Source organism: Saxophila tyrrhenica (genome assembly GCF_035928015.1).
Source record: "Saxophila tyrrhenica strain CCFEE 5935 chromosome Unknown scaffold_13, whole genome shotgun sequence".
NCBI lineage: Eukaryota > Fungi > Ascomycota > Dothideomycetes > Mycosphaerellales > Extremaceae > Saxophila > Saxophila tyrrhenica.
In genome coordinates this window covers 209,050-230,018 of record NW_027041745.1, presented here as the reverse complement: position 1 = coordinate 230,018, position 20,969 = coordinate 209,050, and the positions used below count along the sequence as shown (strand labels likewise).

Sequence of the window (20,969 nt, the reverse complement as noted above, 5' to 3'; positions counted from 1 at the left end):
TGTTCAAGCAGGACGTTGTTGGTGGTCGTTGGTGGTCAACACGAGGTCTCGAGGCCACGAACAACAGCACACAACGATGCGGCCGACTTCAGCCCTATGAAAAAAGCCATTGAACGCTCCTCGATTCCTTCGCGTTATGGAAGACGATTCTCGTAGTGGTCAAGACATGAGATGAACTTGTTGTTGCAGGCCATGGCATTAGTAATCTCACGCCCTGTCGACAAGGAGTCAGCTAATCCACACCCGCTGAGCAGTCTTGAGGGTGTAGTCAAGTACATAAGGTAGGACAAGAGCGCTCAGTCATCTGTTTAAGCGACCATACGACTGCGGATACATCTAGGAAGACACCATGTCTACGACCCACCAGCTCACCGTAACCAACATCCCCTCAGACATCGGCTCTCTCCTCAAGGGCAAATCCCTCGCCCCTGAAGCCTTCAGGAAAGCCAAACTCATCCCCAAGGTGGAGGCCGCCGGCTACAATGTCACAGAGCAAAATGCCCTTCCCTCTGGCCCGGCGACGTGGTCTTTCAACCCATCGACCGCACCAAACGGCGTCCGCAACGAAGCGGCGAACGTCGAAGTAAACCATCAAGTCAAGCGGACAATCTTGGACGGGCTCTCGAACCAGTACTCCGACCCGCCATTCCAACTGGTTATAGGAGGCGAATGCAACAACCTCCCCGCCGTCCTCTCAGCGCTCTGGCAAGGCCTTGCACCCGCACGAATTGGTCTCATATACGTCGACGCTGACGCCGACCTCAGCGTCCCCGGCCCAGAGTCTTCCGGTACCCTAGCCAGCATGACATTCACGCACCTCACGATGGCGCCCGGAGCACTGGAGAGTATGCGCCCCTTCACCCGCCCAGATGGCGAAGGAGTGGTTGATGCGAGTAATGTCGTGTTATTTGGCCTCAACACCGCGCTGCAGAGCAATACGAGAAGTCAGATGGGTTATCTGATGGACGAAGGATATCGGGTCTTCACTTCCGCCGCGGTGGCGAAAGATCCCAAATCGGCGGCGAAGCAGGCGATTCGGTTTCTTGAGAATCGTGTGGACCACATCTTCGTGCATCTGGATGTCGACGCTATCGATGGGACAGCGTTTCCACTTGCCAATGTGCCGCAGCGGACGGGCGCTGGGTTTAACGAGGTCATTAGAGCGGTGAAGGGATTACTCAATCATGACAAAGTTTGTGGATTGATGGTTGCAGAGGTGAATCCGGATCATGATCCCGGGTTGGAGATGACGAATAAGCTTGTAGATAGCTTGGTGGAAGGGTTGAGAGAGAGATTACCATAGACGAAGACTCTTGATTGTTCGTAGAGAGGTCTGTCAGAAGGTATATTTATCTATATATAAAAGTTGGGCAATTCTGTAGAACCTGCTACAGCTCGCCTTACAACGGCCCTCCGACAATAACAGTGAGCAGCTCCGGCTGAGCATCCGCAACCACGCCGGCCTGGTCGACACCAATGGCCGGGTTCACGTCATCGTACGGGAAAGCATATCCCTTGCCATCAACCTCATACTGATGCACGAACTTGCTGTACCAATTCGAAGGCGTCGTCGAGTAGTAGTGATCAGCAGCCAGACCGGGCTGAATGTTGCCGCCAGTCTTGAGTAGTGTCCCTCTGTTGAAAGCAGCGCACAGCCTCGGGACCACAGCACGGTGGACGTCGTTGTCGGAGCCGAGAATGCCGAATGGACCCGAGTTGCAGCCGAAGATGTCGCCAGCGGTGGGCTTCGCGTACCCTCTGTTGTCGCCATCGCATTTGATTTGGTTGCCAGAGACTTTGCAGTTGACGTGGCCTCGTGCAGTCTGCGTGTTGATGGTCAGGTGGTTAGACGTGTAGTGCGACCAGACTTTGTTGTTGTAATCGTTCCAGTAGTTGCCGAAAGCTCTTGGGTTGGAGGCGACATAGTCGCTTGGTGCAAGCACACGGAGAGGCTTGCCGCCGGGTCCAACCATGCACAGGTCTCCCCAAGGATTTCCGTCTCTTGCACCCTGAGCCTTCAATTCCTTGCAGATCGAAGAAACGGCGTCGGCTCGCAAGCCTTTTGCAATTTGTGTGCCATCCGCGCTGTCCAGCTTCATGCCCAGCACGAGGCCGACGAAATCGACATAGCTGATGTTCGCATACAGACCGCCGTTCGCGGTGTTCGTGAGCTCTACGAAGCCCCAGTTGATCGCGGAGGACGGGTCCGACGGATTGACGGCTGAGGGTTCGACGAGGGACGGTCCGCCGCTGGCGTCAGAGTAGATCGTGAAGAACTTGAGCTTCCCTTCCGCGAACCAAACTCGGGCCGAGGAGATGTAGTCTGGGATGGTGATATGTTTCGTGCTTCCTCGGGCGCCCAATGGGATAGCCACATTGGCGGTCACCAGTTGCGGTGCAGCAATGTTTCTGTTCGCTGAGGGATAGAAGAAGGTGCCGTCCGGCTTGAGCATGACGAGGCGGTTGTTCCGGTCCAGTCCAGTAACGTATGCATTGATAGCTCCGCCCGGGAAGTTGTTCCTCAAAGCGAGTGGAAGCTTGCCACTCTTCGTCCATTTCTGCGCTGCAAGAGTGGAAGAGTTGGAAGAGGGTGGAGCAGGGTTTGTGGCGTTGATGGTGTTCTCCTTGGTGATGATTATGTCCCCTGCGTTGCCAGGGTCAACGATAACCACTGGAGCCGCGAGTGCCAACTGGAAAAGGGCGACCAACGCCACAACGAGCCCGAAGAACGTCTTCATGATGAGATTACTTTGATCTTGATATGGTCTCGGTGGATGGTAGTGGGCTGTAGGTAAGAATCGATGTGGAAACGAATGACTGGGTTAAACAATTGGGCAAACGAATGACTAGAATCTGGGTGGTAAAGACCGACTTGAAGAGACTGAAGATGGATGAAAGAGTCGCTCACACTCTCGAGAGAAATCGGTACTTACTTGTATCCTCACCCCTTGAAGCATAATCCCACGCCGCTCGATCAAGCAGGATTGTGTCTCCACCGACATGTGCAAGCATGTTCAAGGGGAGGTGACAATGGCATCAAGCCATCTTATCGGATCTCGGTAGAAGATGCATGTTGCAGGTGTCTTCATCAAGACAGGCAACGTCTCATGGCGCTGATTGGCGACAGGATGATGAACCTCTGCATGACGGGAGGCGCCGGAAGGCGGCTTCCAACTTCCAGAACTGCTGTTCAGGCTATGGCAACGTTCAGCCCGTGGCGAAGCTTGGCTACGGTGGAGGGAACAACCAGACGGTGCTCGGGCCAAGGGTGGGAAGACCTAGGGGCCTGTCTGTTTATGGGTGTGACATGGTTTGAAGTGGATGTGAATTTCAGAGCAAGTGGAGGGCTCCAGCCGAAGCCATCTTGTCGGATGCAGTCTCTGGCGCTGGATTGGCGACGCAGCATGCACCACAAAAGCCTGTTGATATCGCGTCGACCAGATGAAACGGGTCCAGATAGCCACTGTGGCAATTTGGAAGAGTGTGCCGTGTGGATGAGGTGGTCAAGGAAGAAGGTTGTGCTGAAGTGTGAAGTCTCGATGGAGGCCGGAATTGGCTTAGCCATTGTCTCACCTTATTGGTGAGTCCAGCACGATTCTGGAACTTTGAGAGCGGGAAGTTTTGAAGAAAGGCGTTTGGCGTCTGCCATTGGTCTGCCTTTTGATGATGGCGCAAGTCGTCTAGATGCATTCTGAGGGCCAAGTTTTCGGAGCCTTCTGCTTCTCCGGCGAGCCGCATTTCGTACCGTGTGAACTCCTGGTCTGGTGAGTGTGAGCGGAAGCGGCAGCTGGGAGGAAGAGAGGAGGAAGACGAAAGGGAAGGGACGACATTGGTCAGGGTTGTATAACCCTGAGGTCGGAACGAATTTTCCAGTCTAACTTCTTCAAGACTTTAGAGGAAACCGACTGCACTGAGGGAATACACCTCTGAACTTGCGACCTGATCTCGAGTCAATAGTACGCCAACATGGACGCCCAAGTCGAAGAATGGAAGCAGCGCGCGGAAGCGCTCAAGCCTACCAACCCCAAGCAGGTGGAAGGCCCTCTCAGCGAACTCAACGACCATCTGACTCTCCGGTCATACATCGTCGGCTACAACCTCACCGATGCAGACACGGCAGTCTGGACTACACTCAAAGCCAATCACGTTGCTACATCTGCATTCATCAAGAGTGGCCGGATGGTCAATGTTGCCCGCTGGTTCAACTTCATCGCAGACACGGCCCAGCCCGCCATTGACCTGCCCACCCGAGCGAAAGGCGGCGCTGTCGATGAAGGTGCGAGCTATGACATCGGACTTCCGGACACGGAGAAGGGTGTCGTTACTAGGTTTCCACCAGAGCCATCCGGCTATCTGCACATCGGACACGCCAAGGCCGCCTACCTCAACTACTATTTCGCCCACGTGAAATATGACGGCAAGATGATAGTGCGGTTCGACGACACCAATCCCTCCAAGGAGAAGCAAGAGTATGAGGACTCCATTCTGGAAGACTGCAAGCTGCTTGGCGTGAAGTACGATCAGGTCACGTACACAAGCGACTACTTCCAGGACCTCTACGAGCGGTGCGTGCAGATGATCAAGGACCGCAAGGCGTATGCAGACGACACCCCACAGGAGCAGCTAAGGAAGGAGCGCGAGAACCGGATTGAGAGTTCCCACCGTAACGATTCTGTCGAAGATAATCTAGCGCATTTCGAGGAGATGAAGAAAGGCAGCGAAGAAGGAACGAGGTGGTTCGTCAGAGCCAAGATCGATATGAGCAGCAACAACGGCGCAATGCGAGATCCTGCCATCTACCGCTGCAACCCGCAAGCCCATCATCGTACCGGCAGCACCTGGAAGATATACCCGACCTACGACTTCGCTTGCCCAATCGTTGACTCCATCGAAGGTGTCACACATGCGCTCAGAACGACTGAATATAATGACCGCGACCCGCAGTATCAGTGGTTCATTACAGCTCTCAGTCTCCGCAAAGTCCATAACTGGAACTTCTCACGCATGAACTTCATCCGCACACTACTCTCGAAGCGGAAGCTCACCAAGTTGGTTGATTCAGGCAAAGTCTGGGGCTGGGATGACCCTCGTATGGCTACTGTTCGTGGTATCCACCGCCGCGGCATGACCATCCCAGCTCTCCAGGAGTTCATTCTCAAGCAGGGGCCAAGCAAGAACATTAACCTGATGGACTGGACGAGCTTCTGGGCTACCAACAAGAAGTTCATCGACCCGGTAGCAGCACGCTATACTGCGGTCGAGACCAACAATAAAGTGACATGCACGGTGATGGGTGCGCCAGAAGCTACCAGGACAGAAGACAAGGACGTGCACGCGAAAAATCCCGAGCTAGGAAAGAAGAAAGTCGTCTTCAGTAAGAACATCATCCTCGATCAAGCAGACGCGCAGTCCTTCGCCGACGACGAGGAGATCACGCTCATGAACTGGGGCAACGCCATCGTGCGCAAGAAGTCCTTCTCCATGAACCCGCTCAACCTCATCAAGTCTTCGGACCAGAAACTCATCACCAACATCGAGCTCGAACTCCACTTACAGGGAGACGTCAAGACCACAGCGAAGAAGGTCACATGGCTGTCGACAGACCAGGAGCTGGTGCCGATCACGCTGTACGATTTTGACTTCCTGATCACGAAAGATAAGTTGAGCGAGGACGATCAGCTGGAGGATGTGCTGACGGAGGTGACGGAGTTCAAGACGGAAGCGCTTGCGGATTGCAATGTTGCGGAGCTGAAGAAGGGTGATATTGTGCAGTTCGATCGGAAGGGCTTCTTCAGGATCGACCAGCCGATGTTGCATGGAGGGAGTGTGCAGGCGTTCCAGATTCCTACGGGTAAGAAGTAGAGAAGACCTGATATGATGATACCATGAGACGCTGGTTCGGCGAGTGGGCAGCCAGTGCATGAGACTTGATGAGGTTATGTAGCGTGCCGGTCTTTCAGACCACTGAATGCCAAGAGCCTTCAACCTCCACAAACTTCTTTCCTTCGCTTCCCCGTTGTACTTGGTCCACAACCTGCACGATATGCCATGTCAGATGAGGTACAGGATGAAGTAACCTCCATAAATGCGATCTACGGAGATGATACGCTTGTGCAAGACCAAAATTTGGCAGCCCATTATGCCTTGACATTTCCATCCCAACCCAGCATCTCGCTGCATATAGAGTTTCCACCAGACTACCCGGATGCGCCACCCTCAATCCTAGGCACCAAATCGACCGGCGACGATGTTGCGAAAGGCGAAGGCAGCCACCTCGTCTCCCTCACCCGCGACGCTCTGGCCGAAATCTACACCCCCGGCGCCGCATGCGTCTTCGACCTCATCGAAGAAGTCACCACGCGCCTTCAGCAGCTCGGCCTCGACCGCAGCGCAAGGCCTCCGGAAGAACAAACTGCTCAAACGCACGGTCAGGCAGCATCCTCTTCCTCAGCTCCCACCACCCACCACCACCAGCAGCAGAGTTCTGACGCCCCGCAGCCCCCCGACTGGGACCTCGCACCACCACCCCCTTGGACGCTATCCTCAGTCATCACAGAAAAGAAATCCATCTTCCTCGCCCGCTGCGCCCCCGTAACCTCCGTCGACCAAGCAAAGCAATACCTAACCCACCTCCTCTCCACGGACAAGAAAGTCGCCAAAGCCACGCACAACATCACCGCCTGGCGCATTCGCGGCGAAGGGGGCGTGCAGTTCCAGGACTGCGATGATGATGGGGAGACGGCGGCGGGCGGGAGGGTGCTGCATTTGATGGAGTTGATGGGGGTTTGGGGGTGTATGGTTGTGGTGACGAGGTGGTATGGGGGGGTGCAGTTGGGGCCGGATCGGTTTCGGATTATTAACTCGGTGGCGAGGGAGGCGATGCTGGGGGCGGGGTTTGGGCAGGAGGGGGGGAAGGAGGGGGGGAAGAGGAAGGGGAAGAAGTAGGGTTTTGTTCAGAAGAGTTGGACAGCTTGGTAGGGTTTGCAGCGAACTGAGCGCAAATTGGTGAGATATCGATCTCTCTGGCGTGGGGAGAAACGCCTTGGAAACGGCAATTTAATCCTTTCTGGCTTGAACAGAGAGTAAAGTCCGAGGGGTTTTTAAAAGTGACACTATCCACCATCGAGAGCACCAAGGAGACAAGCAATGGCGCCCGTCAAAAGACAGCAGTGGCCCTGATCTCGACACCCCGCCGAACGGAAGCGTCCGGCCTGCTCGACAAATCCTCAAACACTTCATATTCTGATCCTCATCAACCGACAATTCGGTAGCTTCCCAGAAGTGCATCAGGGCTGTAATGGCCATGGTGGTGTCGGCGACGGTTGTCGAGTGGTTGGCAATGTCTTCGGATTTGCAGAGTTGATCGCTGAGGATGCTGGTGAGTTGGGGATACCGGTGTGGGGGGTAGGAGGGGAGGGGACGGAGCCTTGCATGGGCTGGACGGTGTTTTGGATATGGTGGCAAGGGCGGATATAGCAGACTGGAGACCTTGAACCGATCACTGTCTTTGGGAGCTTCCAGCAGTGACCGAGAGCGATGGAAAGAAAGAGTGGCCATGAGAGTAAGGGAAGCATCTCGCATTGCCGTAACAGAATCGTACACCATAGAACTAGCCCAGTACAGTACGAGAATAAAGCAGACAGCATACCCAACAGCAACGCCACCCACCCTCTCCCATATTCCACCCAGCATACAAGCAAGTCGTAAAAGAACAAAAGCCAAATTAAGACACAACATCGTTCTCGTCAGTCGGAGGAGCGTTCTCGTCAGCGACCAGGCCCTTGCCAAGCGTGCCGGCAACCGGTTGTTGTACGCTCGGAGAGGACGGGGACTCAGAGGAAGCGCTGTCCTCCCAGATAATGATGTCGCCCTTCAAGTCGCCGTCGGCGTTAACGACAGGCATGTTGCGCATACCCTTCGCGGGAGTCGAGGCGGCTGACTTCTTCTCTGCGCCAGACGTAAAATCGACAGGAGCAGCGAACAAGCTGGACGCGCTCGACTTCTTCTCCTCAACCACCGTGGTCTCCACAGCAGCGTTGACGATAACGTGCGAGTCCTTGCTCAACCCCTCCGGGATAAAGTCCTCCGTCTCAAGCACAGACAAAACTCCCCTCTCCCCATCATCCATCTCATCAACCCCGACAACCTTCCTCCGCACAATCTCCCCCTTCCTTACCCTCTTCGGCGCAGCCACCACCGGCTCACTCACGGCCCGCGAAGCAGTCGGGGCATCATACCCCTCTGGCGGCATATTCTCCTTCCCGCGTCCATCCTTCTCCTTTTTCTGACTCTCCTCGTCGGAGCTGAGGTCGAGGGTGAGCGTGCTGTGCTCCATGAGCGTCGCGGCGGCTTCTTCGGGCGTGTCTTCGTAGATGTCGAAGAACCAGGTCTTGGGCATGCTGGCTTCTTGGATCGCTGCGCTGGTGGACTTGGGAGCAGACGGGGTGGAGAAGGTGCCGTTGAGCGCGGCGTCGAGGCTGAAGGGGAGGGTGGAGAAGCCGCGTGAAGCGAAGGGAGGGTCGATACGCGTGAATGGCGCCGACACTCGACGGTTCTTGTTCACGCCAGTCGTTTTACGCTTCGGGCTGCGTCCAGCAGGTGCGGTCATGGGAGCTCGTGGGGACGAGATGTTGGCTCTAGCGGGTGTCGAGAGGCGAGATGGGATGGTCGGCGGAGGCGGCATTGACTTGCTCGACGGGGTGAGAGAAAAGGTGAATGGTTTCGACGCCTTCTCCATGCCATCGCTCTTGCTCTTCTTCGAAGGCGAGAACAGGATAGCCGGATCGACGTTCTCGCTATCGTTCTCGTCGAAATCGGTGGCGTCGAACGTTCGTTTGGCAGGGGAAGACAGTGTCTTGTTCAGTGAGACACTGGGTTTGCCGATGGAGGGAGTCTTTTGTGCTAGAAGGCCTGATTTTGTGAGAAATGTGATATATCTGGTAGTGATCAAGTGCTCGCCATACCATTCTGACGATTCTTCGCGTTGACGAGATGCTGCAGTCGCGGACTATCGAGCGGAGCGAACGGCACTCTGGCCATTGGGGCGTGAGTCGCCATTGTGCACTCGACGCGTTTTGGTGGCGGAGGAGGGGGGCGTGAGAAGCCTGAAGTGAGGCCTCGTAGGCCGTGTAGATTTGTAATTGTTTCGTTGCCAGCAATTCACGACTGCTTCTTATTTCTCAATGTGTGTATGGTATCTCTAATGAACAACGAGGAGAGTAGAGGCAGAGCAGAGTATCTCATCAGTAGCACACAGCCTTGGACAAGAAACCGGCTAATGCAGCCAGGGAGTGGGACCAGACGCGTGAAGACGCGTGAGGTCGGAATCGAATGGCTCTCGCTGCTCCGCCAACGCCGCCGTCCGTGCTTCGAGCCAGCGCCAGCACGCCTCAGTCTCAGTATGGTATAAGATCTGCTTTTGCAACGCGAAGGGAAACCGAAGGCACCGGCGATGAGATGTCCAATGACGCGAAGGCGTTTGTGTTACTATCAGACACCCCCCAACGCCAAACCCAACCCACACCATCCCGCCGCGGCTGTGTGCCTTTCGCAGCTCTATGCAATGCTTGCCTACCCATATACCTCCCATATCTATGCTTGCGTGTCTTATACAGTCCCCAAACACCCCTTCCATCCCTCCCACAAGACGGGATAAAGATCAAACACACTCCCACTCCCCAAAAACACACCACCGCGCACTGCGATCCGCCAACACCAAACCCCTCCACGTCCCCCTCTCCCCAACCTTAATCACAGTCTCCCAGCTCGTCGTCAACCCATCCTCCTCCGCCGACCCGCGCAGCATATGCTCCTGCTTCCGCGTCAAGCGGATAATCTTCTGACTCGGCGACTGGATCGCGAGTTTCGCCGGCTTCTGCTGCGCGGCTGTCATGCCTTGCGCGCCGTCCGAGTAGTTGCTGCTCCCGCTCTGTGAGACGGTGGCGGAGACCATGGACATGGCGCTGCCGGGGCGGGCGTAGGGGGTCATGCTCATTGCGCTTCCGGGGCGGGTGTAAGGGGCGGGCGGGCCGTTGGACTGGGTGTTGCCGCCGGAGCCCCAGGTATCGGGCGTGAAGCGCGAGAGCGAAGATGGGTGCTGGCGCACGCAGAAGACGAAGGTGTTGTTCAGCACCAACCGCGCGCATTGGGGCTGGGCGATGTAGAGGTCGTGACGCTGCGCATGCGGTGTCGGATGTCGGGTGAGGAAGTCGTAAGGCGGATTCTGCCCTGTGTGGGTCAGAGGCACTGCCAAAGCGAGCGAGTGTGGGTTGTCCTTGATGCTGTGCATGAGCCCTCGTTTGCCAGCGTAGATCTTGAGCACACCTTGACCATCGTCCCCAGGTAGGAGAGCCTTAATGGTATAACGCTTGCGACCAGCGACCCATTCTGGTTGAGCAAGCGCTTTCTTCTTGACCATCTCGCCGCTCTCGAAGTAGTCGCCATCCGCGTCTTGCGCGAAGCTTCTAGCTTCTGTTTCGGCGACACACTCAACGTCTTCAGGAACATTGATGTGCAGGTGCGTCATCTCCAGATGGTCGAGATGGAGGATGCTATTGTCGAACCCAGAAAGCTCGACATCATTCCTGAAGTACGTGGGACAAGCGTAGGGCAGCGCGCAGAGGACCTCGTGCGGCACAGGCGGTACAATGTGCTGCTGCTCCGGCAAAAGTGGGATATGCGTGTAGCAAACCTCCATCGGCCGGGCGAGGAAGTACCAAGGTTCGGCAACCTGACTGCTCGCGCCGCTATATGAACCTCGTTTGGGATGCGTCGGTCCAGCAAGGCTACAGTCCATGATGCGCCATTCGTGATCAACAATGACCGCGTTCCACCAGTGATTCGGCCGGGCCAGCGTGTCAAGATCCAGAACCTCGCCAGGACCCTTCAAGTACCCGCGAATGACTTCCGCCTGGAGGCCAACAGCATTGCACATGTCCCTGACCAGCACAGCAATCTCCTCGCTGCAACCACGCTTCGTCTGGATAACCCTTCTGGTGTCCACTTGCCCCTCGAAGTCCTCTTCCCAGGTAATGCGTTCGGCGACCCAGGTAAAGATCGCTCTTGCTCGCTGCACATCGCTTCGCTGCGGCCGGCAGATGTAGCTCTGGGCAAGAGCAGCTGCATTGATCATGGGAGGCACACTCTGTATGAAGCGTGTGCTCTTGTCAACCAAAGCCAGATTCGGCGTGTTGAAGTCTGTTGGATCCGTCACGGGCAGACCATCGAGGCTCTCATCTCCCTCCGCCATCTGGAGTAGCTGGTCGATCGGGTTCATCACCATGAGATCCATCATCTCGCACCTCTCTGCCCTCTCTTCGCGCTCTCTTCGACTCAGAGAATTGGACCTGTTGACGTCGCGTCGGACCTGCATCCAGTCCCCGGCGCCGCCGCCCAGACCCATATCTCTCGCGGGTGCTCCAATCGAAGAGCCAGGCCGAGAAGCCAGACCGCCGGCAATACCTGTAATACCCTTCGTCGGACTGACAGAGCCAGATCGACTGCCCGGTCTGCTGCCAATAGTCGATCTTGCACTCGCTGCACCCGTCCGAGCAGTAGACCTCGCACTCTCCATCATCTTCCTGAAGAAATTGCTCTTCTTCGCTTTCACAGCGCTCAGTCCTCCCAGAGCTCCCATATCATCCATTGGGTCCTTCGTCCAGTCTGCCGTTGGCGTCGTTACGGGGAAGTTGGCAGAGGCGTGGCTTTCATGGTAGCTGGGACCTGACACTTCGCTCATGGCGACGCTCCTTGCGCTAGAGCTAATGTCTGGTGTTGACTTATTCTCCATCATCGTCATGCCTCGTTTGCTTCTCTGGCTGCCCAAGCCGAACCGTTTCCGCGCGAGACTGCCGGCGCTCGTAGCGCTGAAACCGCCTGCAGAGTAGCCAGACATAATGCTTCGGCTGGTCAGCTGCGTGCTATTGCTGCTCTGGGTCGCAGACGATGATTCCGTAGAGTTCGTGACATTCGTCTTTGTGGTATACGTCCTTCCAAGTTCGTAAGCAGACTTCTGCTGTCGTAAGTTTGGCCGCCGTTGAGAAGAATGCATCTGATACGCGCCCTGCGAGCCCTGACTTGATGAGCTGCCGGACGTGGTTGGCCGCGATGTAGCATATTGTGAGCCTTTCAGTGGCGGTGCTGGAGGATTGTCGGATGAGTACGAAATGTTAGATTTCGTGTGCCGCAGCTGTCGCTCCATACGCTGCACAAAGTCTTCCAGTTGAGGTGGTCCGTCCCTAGAGGAAGGCACTGAGGGTGTCTGGCTTCCGCCATAACCGTGAGTTGAGTTCTGTCTCGATGTAAATCCCAGCGAGGATTGTGCGCGCTGATGCTGCTGTTGCGATCTCGTCCGCACCATCTCAAACTCATCTGGCGACCACACATTGACCGGAGCTTCATTCCGCAGAGGTACGCCGTCCCGTTGAAGCACACTCATATCTTGCAACGAAGACATGACATCATTCATTGCATCCCGCAGAGGCGACGGAGTCATTCCATGGGCACCTGGGCCGGGCGAAGGTGGTTCTGGTGTTCGAGTGCGGTAAGGCTGCGGCGAGGGCGCACGGGTTGGTTGATATACCACTCGGTGCGTCGGCGGAGGTGGAGGTGGTGGTGAGGAACCAAGATCGTCCTCCTCATACGGCGCAGGCGATGGCACGCGCGAACCCTGGTAGTCAAAATAATCTTGTGGCTGAGGAGACGGTGCTCGATATGCCTGCTGCTGGTATGGATTTGGCGAAGGCCCGCGGGATGGAATAAGTTGGGGATATGCTGAGCCATCGTTGTATGATCCTGGCAGAGGAGAATGAGTACGGGATGGCGCCGGAGAGACAGCTCGATATCCCGGCTGGGGCGATACCGCTCGGTACATAGCTTCCGCGGGAGGTGGATGGTAGGACATATGCGTTTGCTGTCGGGACAATGGAGGCTCTGTACTGGGCGGTGGCATTGGACTTCTGGACCGACTTCGAGGTGGTGGAGCAGGAATCGAAGATGTGCTCTCCTCCTTCGTAAGTATTGGCCTGCCATTGCTGTCCTTCTTGAGAGTTCCAGTCGGCGCCTGTGCGGTCTTCATGCTCGAGTATGGCCTGAACTTGCTCTTCTTGTCATTCTCAGGCGTCCCATTTCTGCCTTTGACACCGTCTAAGCTTGGTCTTTTGCCGACCTCGTCGTAGGCCTGGAATGGTTTTCGGAATACTCCGCTCTTAGCTGGAGTCTTCTGTGGCGAAGGGACCTTCGTAAGAGGAGATGGGTTGCGACTGTTAGGCGCTGGCTGGAAAGAGCCTTCCAAGACCTTCACGAAGTTGCTGGGAAACAGCCCAATGGCTCGCGGGTCTCTCCTCAGTCTTCCCATCCACCAGAGTCCATCACCTGCATTGAGCGCCTCGATCAGGTCTCCTTCGATGAAGCCAAGGTCCTTCTTGCTCTCTCCGCCCCAAGAGTATGTCGCGCGGCACCAGCATGGGAAGGCTGGTAGCTGTTCTGGTGCGCCCATCTTGGACCTCTCTGTAGATTATTGTTGTAGCGATGGTCTCATGGCTCGAGGTCGGGTGCTGATCGCGAATCGAAATGGCGCGGTGGTAGTCTTTTGAACTTGCTTGGCTCTGGCGTAAGTAGCGAATGACGGTAAGAATCAGCCGACCTGCGGTGGTGTAGCGATGAGGTTTGCGACGTGAATGTTGAAGTCCAGATTTGGGCTGCGAAAGCGGCTGTCAACATTGGTTGCTAGGTGGTTATCAAGCTCTGTGATTGGTCGACCTTTCTACGCGCTAGCTGGCGTTCAAGTTTACTGGCAGTTGAAACGTCTTTGGAAACTGCGACCTCAGCATGTGAACACGCCTCTTATCGTGCGACTCATCTGGCGACAGGGCAAGACACAGGCCAACATGCCTACACAGTATCTGCCACAGCCGTGTTATATCGTTTGACTAACACGACAACCAGTAGCAACAGAAAGAACGATGCCCTCCGAGCTGAAGCCGATGCCACAACTGTTCTGTGCTAAACAAAGCCGACGTACGACATGCCATTGATACATGCATCAGGTGTATGCAGTACTACTTATCCAGTGGCCTCGTATCCACCCACAGTTCTTCTGGATTGACATTCGAGCGCTCGACGATCTCCATCCCCCTATCGCCACCATGCTTCTCTCCATCCAGGCTCCACTCGAAATAAAGCACCAGCGCAGCAATGACTATGCTCAACTCGATGTATGCTAGGTTTCGATCGATGTACGCTCTTCCACCAAGGCTGAACGACAGCACGAGGTCCTCAAGGTTCGACCGCTCATCTGGATAGACTTTTTCTTCCGCCAGCGACCACTCTGGTATGAAAGCGCTGGGCTCAGAGAAGAGTCTGCCGTCGTAACATAGTGCTGTAAAGCGCGACGAGACTGTCACTCCAACCGGTGTCGGTTTCTTCGATCGGGCCGACTGCGCTCGAGAACCATTACTGGCATTCCCCCCTTCCGCGTCGGATATAGACTTTCGCCAGAACATATCGGCTCAAGTTGGGGCTCGAATCGACCCAATTCTCTCTCTTGGCCAGGCTAAGTATCCTTGCCATTCCTGTCCCACAGTGTCCTGAACGCATTCGAGAATGAGCGGACCCCATCGATCGAAGAACCAGATCTTCGCGCGCATCTCCACTAACATTGCGTAATGAGCCAAAATGATCAGAGCAACCGGCTCCTGTGCCTCCCACAGATTGATGAGAGATGTGTCCACATGCATCGTCCATGTTTGTATCAGTCTGGCACTGGAATGATTCGCAGGGCGGCGCTGAAGCAGTGACATAATGGCGAACAATCTGACAACAGCTTCATGGACCGCAGTCCTGTGGTCTCCATCAAAGCGGCCGTCTACGAGGGCCAAAAGCACTTGGAGCTGAGGGTAATCAGATTCAAGTGTTGGCATGACCCCGTCAGTCTCGTCGGGCCAGATCTCTCCGTTCGGTTTGCCGGCTTCTCTCAGGTGCTTTTCGTTCGAACTCATGACTGCGAGGATGCCTCGTCCCATACGAAAGGCCTGGAACAGATCGTTCAGAGTGTCCTCGCAGGACTGTGTGTGCCCAGCATGCAGGCGCAACGGAGGCTCCGCGAATGCGTACAACGACGTAAACGCCGAGAAAATGAACAGAGGCTGGCTGTGTTCCCGACTGGATTGAGTGATGTTTGGCCGGACATGGCTGAGCGCAGCAAGGTTGTGAGAAGATGCCTGGTAGTAATATTCGCGCTTCTCCGGTTCCCGATGGAACAGTTCAAGAGCGGCCAGGGACAGGATGGTGTGCATCAAGTAAGGGTGTGCGAATGCCAGTTCGACTTGTTCGTCCCGCTCTCGTCTCCCGGACTCGGCATCTTGATCCTCGAACAGGGCTGCGTCGACCTTGAGCCAGTGGTGCAGAAGGCGCAGGTCGTCCAGCGCCAGCGGTGGGTGACCATTGGCATTTTCCGACGGCAAGGGAGATGGAGTGCTTAGGCTACAGGTGACGCCCGCGCGGCGACAATTCCCGCAGGTGGGATGGACTTCATCGCACTGTTTGTTTGTTGGTGGCTATACGTTCCGTTGGCTGAAGGGGATGCTCACCTTTCGATGCCCAGTCTTGCACCGTGTGCAGCCATTCCGTGATTTTCGATGCGACTGCCTCTGCCGAACATCCGTCCCTCGCGGCGTCATACCGGTGGCGCGAGGGGAATCACCTATCGATGCCAAATGCCGCCGCTGTCACTCGATCGAACGTTGGGAGAGTGCGTGTTGACACGCCGGCCCTCCCCTGTAGATGCGTATTTGAAGGGTTTGAATACGAAGTGGAGAAGGGAAAAAAAGGGCCGTGCGTCCAGAGTGAAAGTCTACCTCCACCGCAGACGCTTGCGATACAACGACATGCTGTTCCATCAGCCTACGCGTCGCCTCCCAATTTACAGAGATTGGGAGCTATACGCAGTGGCTCAGATACCCACCATGCGATCTAAGGTAGGTCAAGGACTTCGTCGCGGCTATTGTCAAACGGGTTTGTGTTGTATAAAGCAACCGCATCCCACCAGCCTCTATCCATCTGGCTAGATACCCTTCCGTTTGTTCCATTCTAGCAGTGCTTCATTCTCTGCTCTGTTCACTCCAGATCGAAACAACACGCAGCACGCAGCACGCAGCACAAGGAACGGACCCTGAGAGCGTCTCCGGAGACGCCCATTCAAGCCGTGAGCAGCTCTCACACTTACTCGATCTACCTCACGATGAGCAGCCCTACCATCTTCCCGCGCGCTGGCGGCGGCGAGGCAGACTTTGACTTCTACGTCTACAATCCGAGCAAGCCTGCAGGGCTCATCTTCGTCGTCCTCTTCGCCATTGGCACCGTTGTGCAGATCGGGTACCTCATACCATATCGGTCTTGGTCCTTCATCCCCTTCATTCTTGGGTGTGCTGGTACGTTGTGCCGACCTTAAAGAGGCACTCGCAGCCACTCCGACGAGGAGAATCTCTAAGCTGACAAGCTCACAGCTGAGGCGGGTGGCTACTATGGCAGGGCTTGGGCACATGACAACATACGGCTGGGCGCACCTTACTTACTCCAACTGTTTCTCATCATTGGAGCCGCGCCAATGCTGTCAGCTTCGATATACATGACGCTGCCGCGAATCACGCGAGCACTCGACGCCGCCGAACACTCACTCATCCGGCTCAGCTGGCTCTCCAAGATCTACATCCTCATCGACATCGCTTGCCTTGTCCTACAGGTCATCGGCACAGTCGCACAAGCCTACGGCGGATCTGACAAGCAGCAGCTGGCCATCAATCTGGTAGCAGGCGGCTTGATCTTCCAACTGGTCGCTTTCGTCGTCTTCATGCTCTTGGCCCTGAGAGTCCACCGCCGCCTTATCAACAACCCAACCCACATATCCGCACATCTTGACGTGTACTGGAGGATGGCTTTCTGGTCGCTGTACATCACGAGCAGCCTCATTCTTCTACGAAATCTGGTGCGGATCATCGAGTATGTCCAGGGCGGCGACGGCTACATCATCACCCACGAGATCTTCCTGTACCTCTTCGATGCGGTTCCCATGTTCCTGGTGGTCCTCACATTGACAGTGTTCTACCCTGGGAGATTGATCAAGGCGGCGCGGAGGGCGAACAAGCTCGGGAGGTACGGCGATGCCGCGCCTTTGCAGGGCGGCGACACACGCGGTCAATGGGTTTGAGGTTGGTCGATGGGTTTGCTCGCATCAGGAATGAAAGAAAAGCAAGCGTCCATTATCTGTACGACAAGCAAAGCTGTAACCTAGCACAAACACAGTTAATGTACTCAGACGTGACAGTATCTTGAAAGAACAAGCGGGCGACCAGCTGGAGGCTCAGAGTGGAGATGCCATTGTTGAGGAGGAGGTGCCTGCCGATAAGACGCATCTGTGCCGTGGTCTTCTCGGTGGCTTGCTCGGCCCAGAAAACGTCGTTACGCATATGAACGACCAGCAGGCGGACGTTGCTGGTATCGGCGAAGGCGGACAGCATCATAACGTAGTCGACATACAGTTGCGCCCTCACAACGTCCTGCTGAGGACTTTCGAGACTCATCCCGTCGTGCTCAGAGGGGTAGTGATTGTTGTTGCACTTCATGCAGTGATTACTCGACCGGGGCCCATGTACTCGGGTGAGAGGTAGATGCCACAGCCCGCATGTTGTGAGCCACCGAGTGCGCTCCATATCGGAGGGGATGCAACTGCAATGTTCTCACAGACACAGCCATGCTGAAATGGCTACATCGCGCTGGTCCATGCTTTGTCGCTGGTGGCGAGAAGATGCAACAAAAGGTCACCCAACCATTACACCACCGGACATTTCTTTAGTCTGTCAGCTTGGTACGGTCGCGCTTGTAGTCCGAACGGTCTCCGCCTGTGCTCAGTTGCTCAATGTTTCTCGGGCGCGGGCCCATCGTATCTATACGCAAGATCGCCACGCCGCAAAGAAAGTTTGTTTGCCTGGCGCCGAAGTCAACTGGAACGACTGCAGGTACATGTAGCTTGACCTCGCCATTTAAAACGTTCTTATTGCAACGAATCTTGCTTCTTGACCATCCACAGAAACTTGACGCTCAACACGACACGCCTCTCACAACCATGGCAAGCTCTACAACAATGCTGCTTCCCGATCGACTGTCGAAATCGACATCTCCTGGGCGAGAGAGCAGATTTCTGGACCTCCGAACGATACTCCTGCTGCTGAAAGTCGTCTTTGCCGTTGTGGTCACAGCACTGTACGGCATCGATCTCCACCGTGCCACCGAAACTTCAAAGCGAGCTCAGGCCAGCTGGATCTTTGCAGAAGTCGTCGCCGCTCTGTCAATGTTGACTTGTGCTTTTCACTGCGTCATCAAGCTGAAGTCGATGGCCTGGGTGTTCTGGAATTTTGTTCTTTTCATCTTCTGGACATCCCTCTTCGGGTTTTTCGCTTCGCTGTACTTGTCGCCGACGAAGTCCAACGAAGAATACTCTTTGACCAGCTCTGTCGATCGGATGCTGGCGGCAGTCTGGATCGATCTTGTCAATATGCTTCTGTGGCTCGTGACCTTTGTGCAAGGTGTTGCATGGTGTTGCACCGGCCTTCGCCGGTCGAAAGAGACGGAAGGCCAGGCAAGCCAGATGACGGGCGTGGAGAGCAGGAGGCCTTCGAGCGTGGATGAGGACGAGAAGTCAATCGGGTTTGCAAAGTCTGGAAAACAAGACGAAGCATTGGCTGAAGGAGAGCGTGACACGAAGAGGACAACCTTCTTGCCAAGCTACAGCCAGACAGTGGAGCGGTGATGCGCTTTTGGTTCACGGCCTAACACGAGTGGGTTGATTTCAGATTTGTGGTAGTCGGTTCTTCTGAGAGGAAATGAGGTCTCTGGAGTTGCGAAATTGTCCTTACGTTCTCGAGACCTCGTTCATATTCTCTCAAACCCCACCATTGCAGGCTCTAAGCTCATCGGTGCACATGATGCGTTGTCATCCAAGTCCCAGACTCCGTGCACCAGTCGATGGTCCAGTGTTCGCTGCTGCTGCGAGATCAGTCGGATGTCCTTTGCACAGAGGGTTGGACACCTCACCAAGCAGACGTGATCTCAGCTATCTGACCGCCCCTACGGTCCAGATTGTGCTGTTCGTAATGCTTGTCGATGGTTGCCTGGTCCGCTAAGCGGTCTGCGTCTCCTCGAAGCCAGTCATGATGCAACAGTTCTTTTGCCGTCTTCCGGTATTGAGGATCCAGAGTCAATGCCCCTTCGAGGATGTCGACAAAGATCGGCACCTCCTCCGCTGCCATGTCGTGAGGCCGAAGGTAGAGGCTCCACGTACCATCGACAACGTTCGTGAGACTGAACGGAGTGATCTCGGGGATCCGCAGCAGATTGCCCGCGAATGGGGTGTGGTCAGCCAAGATCAAGAACGTCAGCGCCGATGGTGATACATAGTGCTGTTACATACCTTCCCCGTCGAAGTATTCGCTCGTCCTGGAGCCCCGACTCAGGAGAGCAGGTGGCATCGGCCCGAAAACTTCCATGTACTGCCCGAGATGATCGTCCTCAGAGCTATGGGATCCGTCTTTGGCGGCCTTCCCAGGGAAGGCAACGTGCCCTTTGACAAGCTCAATCACCTACCCCATGTCGTTAGTTTTCTATCGGGCCAAAGTGCACACTGACTCGGTGCATAGTATTCATACCAGACAGCCCAGGCTCCAGATATCTACTGGAGGTCCCCAGGGAGCACGAAGGAATACCTCCGGGGGCCTCAGGTGCTCTGGTTGGATGTTATTGCTGAGATGCTTGTCGACCCAAGAGGCTGCATGGGTGACGGATCAGTGTTCTTCATTGACTGCATGCATGCGACGAGAAGGTGACATACCGACGCCAAAATCGATGATTTTGATGCTGCCAGGGCGGTCCTTGGTCACGGTCGGAGTAGCTTCGTCAGGGGACATTCCAATCGCCATGCCTAGGAACTTTTTCAGCTAGTGCTTAGTAGCTTCGCGGGTGTGGACTTACGTTCGATTTCATCTGGTCCAACTTCAAGACAGGTATTGTGCGGATGCAGATCTGCCCTTTGTTAGTTGAGCACCAGATAAGCGATAATTGTCGTAGGCAGGCAGCTTACCCGTGTGGATGACCTTCAGTCATCATGCGAGAAGGCAAGTCCTTTGAGCAGCTGCCTGGTGACCTCTTTTATGATTGACACCGGAATCACGCGGTCTGGGAATCTCCGAGCATGGGCATGGACGGTGCCACCTACGACGGGTGTGACGAAGCACTCATGGACTCCATTCGGGCCTGAGACTTGGAAGGAGCCAAGGGGTTCGACAGCGTAGGAGGACGTCTGCTCACTGCGCTCACGTTGCTGGCGACCGATCGTGTCAAGGATTTCACGCTCGAAGATATCGTGACCACTACCATAGCAATCGAAGGTCAAGAGTTTGAGCGCCACGATAGAGTCTTGCATGCCGGGTGTGAGCCTGAGTGAGCATTGTGGCCTTGCAAGAGTCGGACCTACGATGAACCATTCGCCAGCCAAATGCGGGAGTATTTGCCTTCGCCAATCTGTCGGATGGCTTCGTAGCGGTTGTCTTTGAATGTCTCACCTACCTTCGCGTCGTAATATCGGCTGTGTGCGTCGCGTGGAGATGCATGTTGTGCTGTATGCGGCGCTGTGGTCGTCGCCTTCTTCGCGACAGTCGAGAAAGATCCGCCGGCTGTAGGCTTTGCAACACCCCTACGGCGGAAGCAAGAGAATGGTACGCTCCACCAGCGCGGCATCTTGCGAGCTATACCGGTGCGATCAGAGAACGAACCTGCATGTCTACTGCCTGCGTACATGTAGGCAAGACGATGTACTGAAGCCGATGCACCAAGAGGTGAAGGCGCATGGGGAATGCGAAGCTTCAAGAAATTTCATCGCTAGCGCGCATGTGAAGATGGGCCAGGTGCGTGGAGTGAATGTC

At 55.5% G+C, this 20,969-nt stretch overlaps 11 protein-coding genes across 11 annotated transcripts; 5 read left to right on the top strand and 6 right to left on the bottom strand.

The window, feature by feature from the left end:
• Positions 1–349: 349 nt before the first annotated feature.
• Positions 350–1,303, top strand: LTR77_008066 (uncharacterized protein; the record flags this gene model as incomplete). Its single annotated transcript, XM_064805300.1, has 1 exon — positions 350–1,303. The coding sequence occupies one exon, from the start codon at positions 350–352 to the stop codon at positions 1,301–1,303; it is 954 nt and encodes a 317-aa protein (XP_064656405.1).
• A 97-nt stretch (positions 1,304–1,400) lies between these two features.
• On the bottom strand, positions 1,401–3,012 carry LTR77_008065 (uncharacterized protein; the record flags this gene model as incomplete). Its single annotated transcript, XM_064805299.1, has 2 exons — positions 1,401–2,785; positions 2,934–3,012. 2 exons carry the CDS (start codon positions 3,010–3,012, stop codon positions 1,401–1,403), a joined length of 1,464 nt encoding a protein of 487 aa, XP_064656404.1.
• A 954-nt stretch (positions 3,013–3,966) lies between these two features.
• GUS1 (glutamate--tRNA ligase) lies at positions 3,967–5,862 on the top strand (the record flags this gene model as incomplete). Its single annotated transcript, XM_064805298.1, has 1 exon — positions 3,967–5,862. One exon carries the CDS (start codon positions 3,967–3,969, stop codon positions 5,860–5,862), a length of 1,896 nt encoding a protein of 631 aa, XP_064656403.1.
• A 186-nt stretch (positions 5,863–6,048) lies between these two features.
• On the top strand, positions 6,049–6,945 carry LTR77_008063 (uncharacterized protein; the record flags this gene model as incomplete). The annotated part of the gene is made up of 1 exon (XM_064805297.1): positions 6,049–6,945. One exon carries the CDS (start codon positions 6,049–6,051, stop codon positions 6,943–6,945), a length of 897 nt encoding a protein of 298 aa, XP_064656402.1.
• Positions 6,946–7,723: 778 nt separating this feature from the next.
• On the bottom strand, positions 7,724–9,039 carry LTR77_008062 (uncharacterized protein; the record flags this gene model as incomplete). Its single annotated transcript, XM_064805296.1, has 2 exons — positions 7,724–8,910; positions 8,964–9,039. The coding sequence occupies 2 exons, from the start codon at positions 9,037–9,039 to the stop codon at positions 7,724–7,726; spliced, it is 1,263 nt and encodes a 420-aa protein (XP_064656401.1).
• Positions 9,040–9,658: 619 nt separating this feature from the next.
• On the bottom strand, positions 9,659–13,495 carry LTR77_008061 (uncharacterized protein; the record flags this gene model as incomplete). The annotated part of the gene is made up of 1 exon (XM_064805295.1): positions 9,659–13,495. One exon carries the CDS (start codon positions 13,493–13,495, stop codon positions 9,659–9,661), a length of 3,837 nt encoding a protein of 1,278 aa, XP_064656400.1.
• Positions 13,496–14,057: 562 nt separating this feature from the next.
• Positions 14,058–15,622, bottom strand: LTR77_008060 (uncharacterized protein; the record flags this gene model as incomplete). The annotated part of the gene is made up of 3 exons (XM_064805294.1): positions 14,058–14,358; positions 14,656–15,480; positions 15,588–15,622. 3 exons carry the CDS (start codon positions 15,620–15,622, stop codon positions 14,058–14,060), a joined length of 1,161 nt encoding a protein of 386 aa, XP_064656399.1.
• A 615-nt stretch (positions 15,623–16,237) lies between these two features.
• LTR77_008059 (uncharacterized protein) lies at positions 16,238–17,203 on the top strand (the record flags this gene model as incomplete). The annotated part of the gene is made up of 2 exons (XM_064805293.1): positions 16,238–16,427; positions 16,503–17,203. 2 exons carry the CDS (start codon positions 16,238–16,240, stop codon positions 17,201–17,203), a joined length of 891 nt encoding a protein of 296 aa, XP_064656398.1.
• A 915-nt stretch (positions 17,204–18,118) lies between these two features.
• LTR77_008058 (uncharacterized protein) lies at positions 18,119–18,802 on the top strand (the record flags this gene model as incomplete). The annotated part of the gene is made up of 1 exon (XM_064805292.1): positions 18,119–18,802. The coding sequence occupies one exon, from the start codon at positions 18,119–18,121 to the stop codon at positions 18,800–18,802; it is 684 nt and encodes a 227-aa protein (XP_064656397.1).
• A 280-nt stretch (positions 18,803–19,082) lies between these two features.
• LTR77_008057 (uncharacterized protein) lies at positions 19,083–19,967 on the bottom strand (the record flags this gene model as incomplete). Its single annotated transcript, XM_064805291.1, has 4 exons — positions 19,083–19,294; positions 19,463–19,631; positions 19,698–19,816; positions 19,880–19,967. The coding sequence occupies 4 exons, from the start codon at positions 19,965–19,967 to the stop codon at positions 19,083–19,085; spliced, it is 588 nt and encodes a 195-aa protein (XP_064656396.1).
• A 176-nt stretch (positions 19,968–20,143) lies between these two features.
• LTR77_008056 (uncharacterized protein) lies at positions 20,144–20,784 on the bottom strand (the record flags this gene model as incomplete). Its single annotated transcript, XM_064805290.1, has 2 exons — positions 20,144–20,483; positions 20,522–20,784. The coding sequence occupies 2 exons, from the start codon at positions 20,782–20,784 to the stop codon at positions 20,144–20,146; spliced, it is 603 nt and encodes a 200-aa protein (XP_064656395.1).
• Positions 20,785–20,969: the final 185 nt, after the last annotated feature.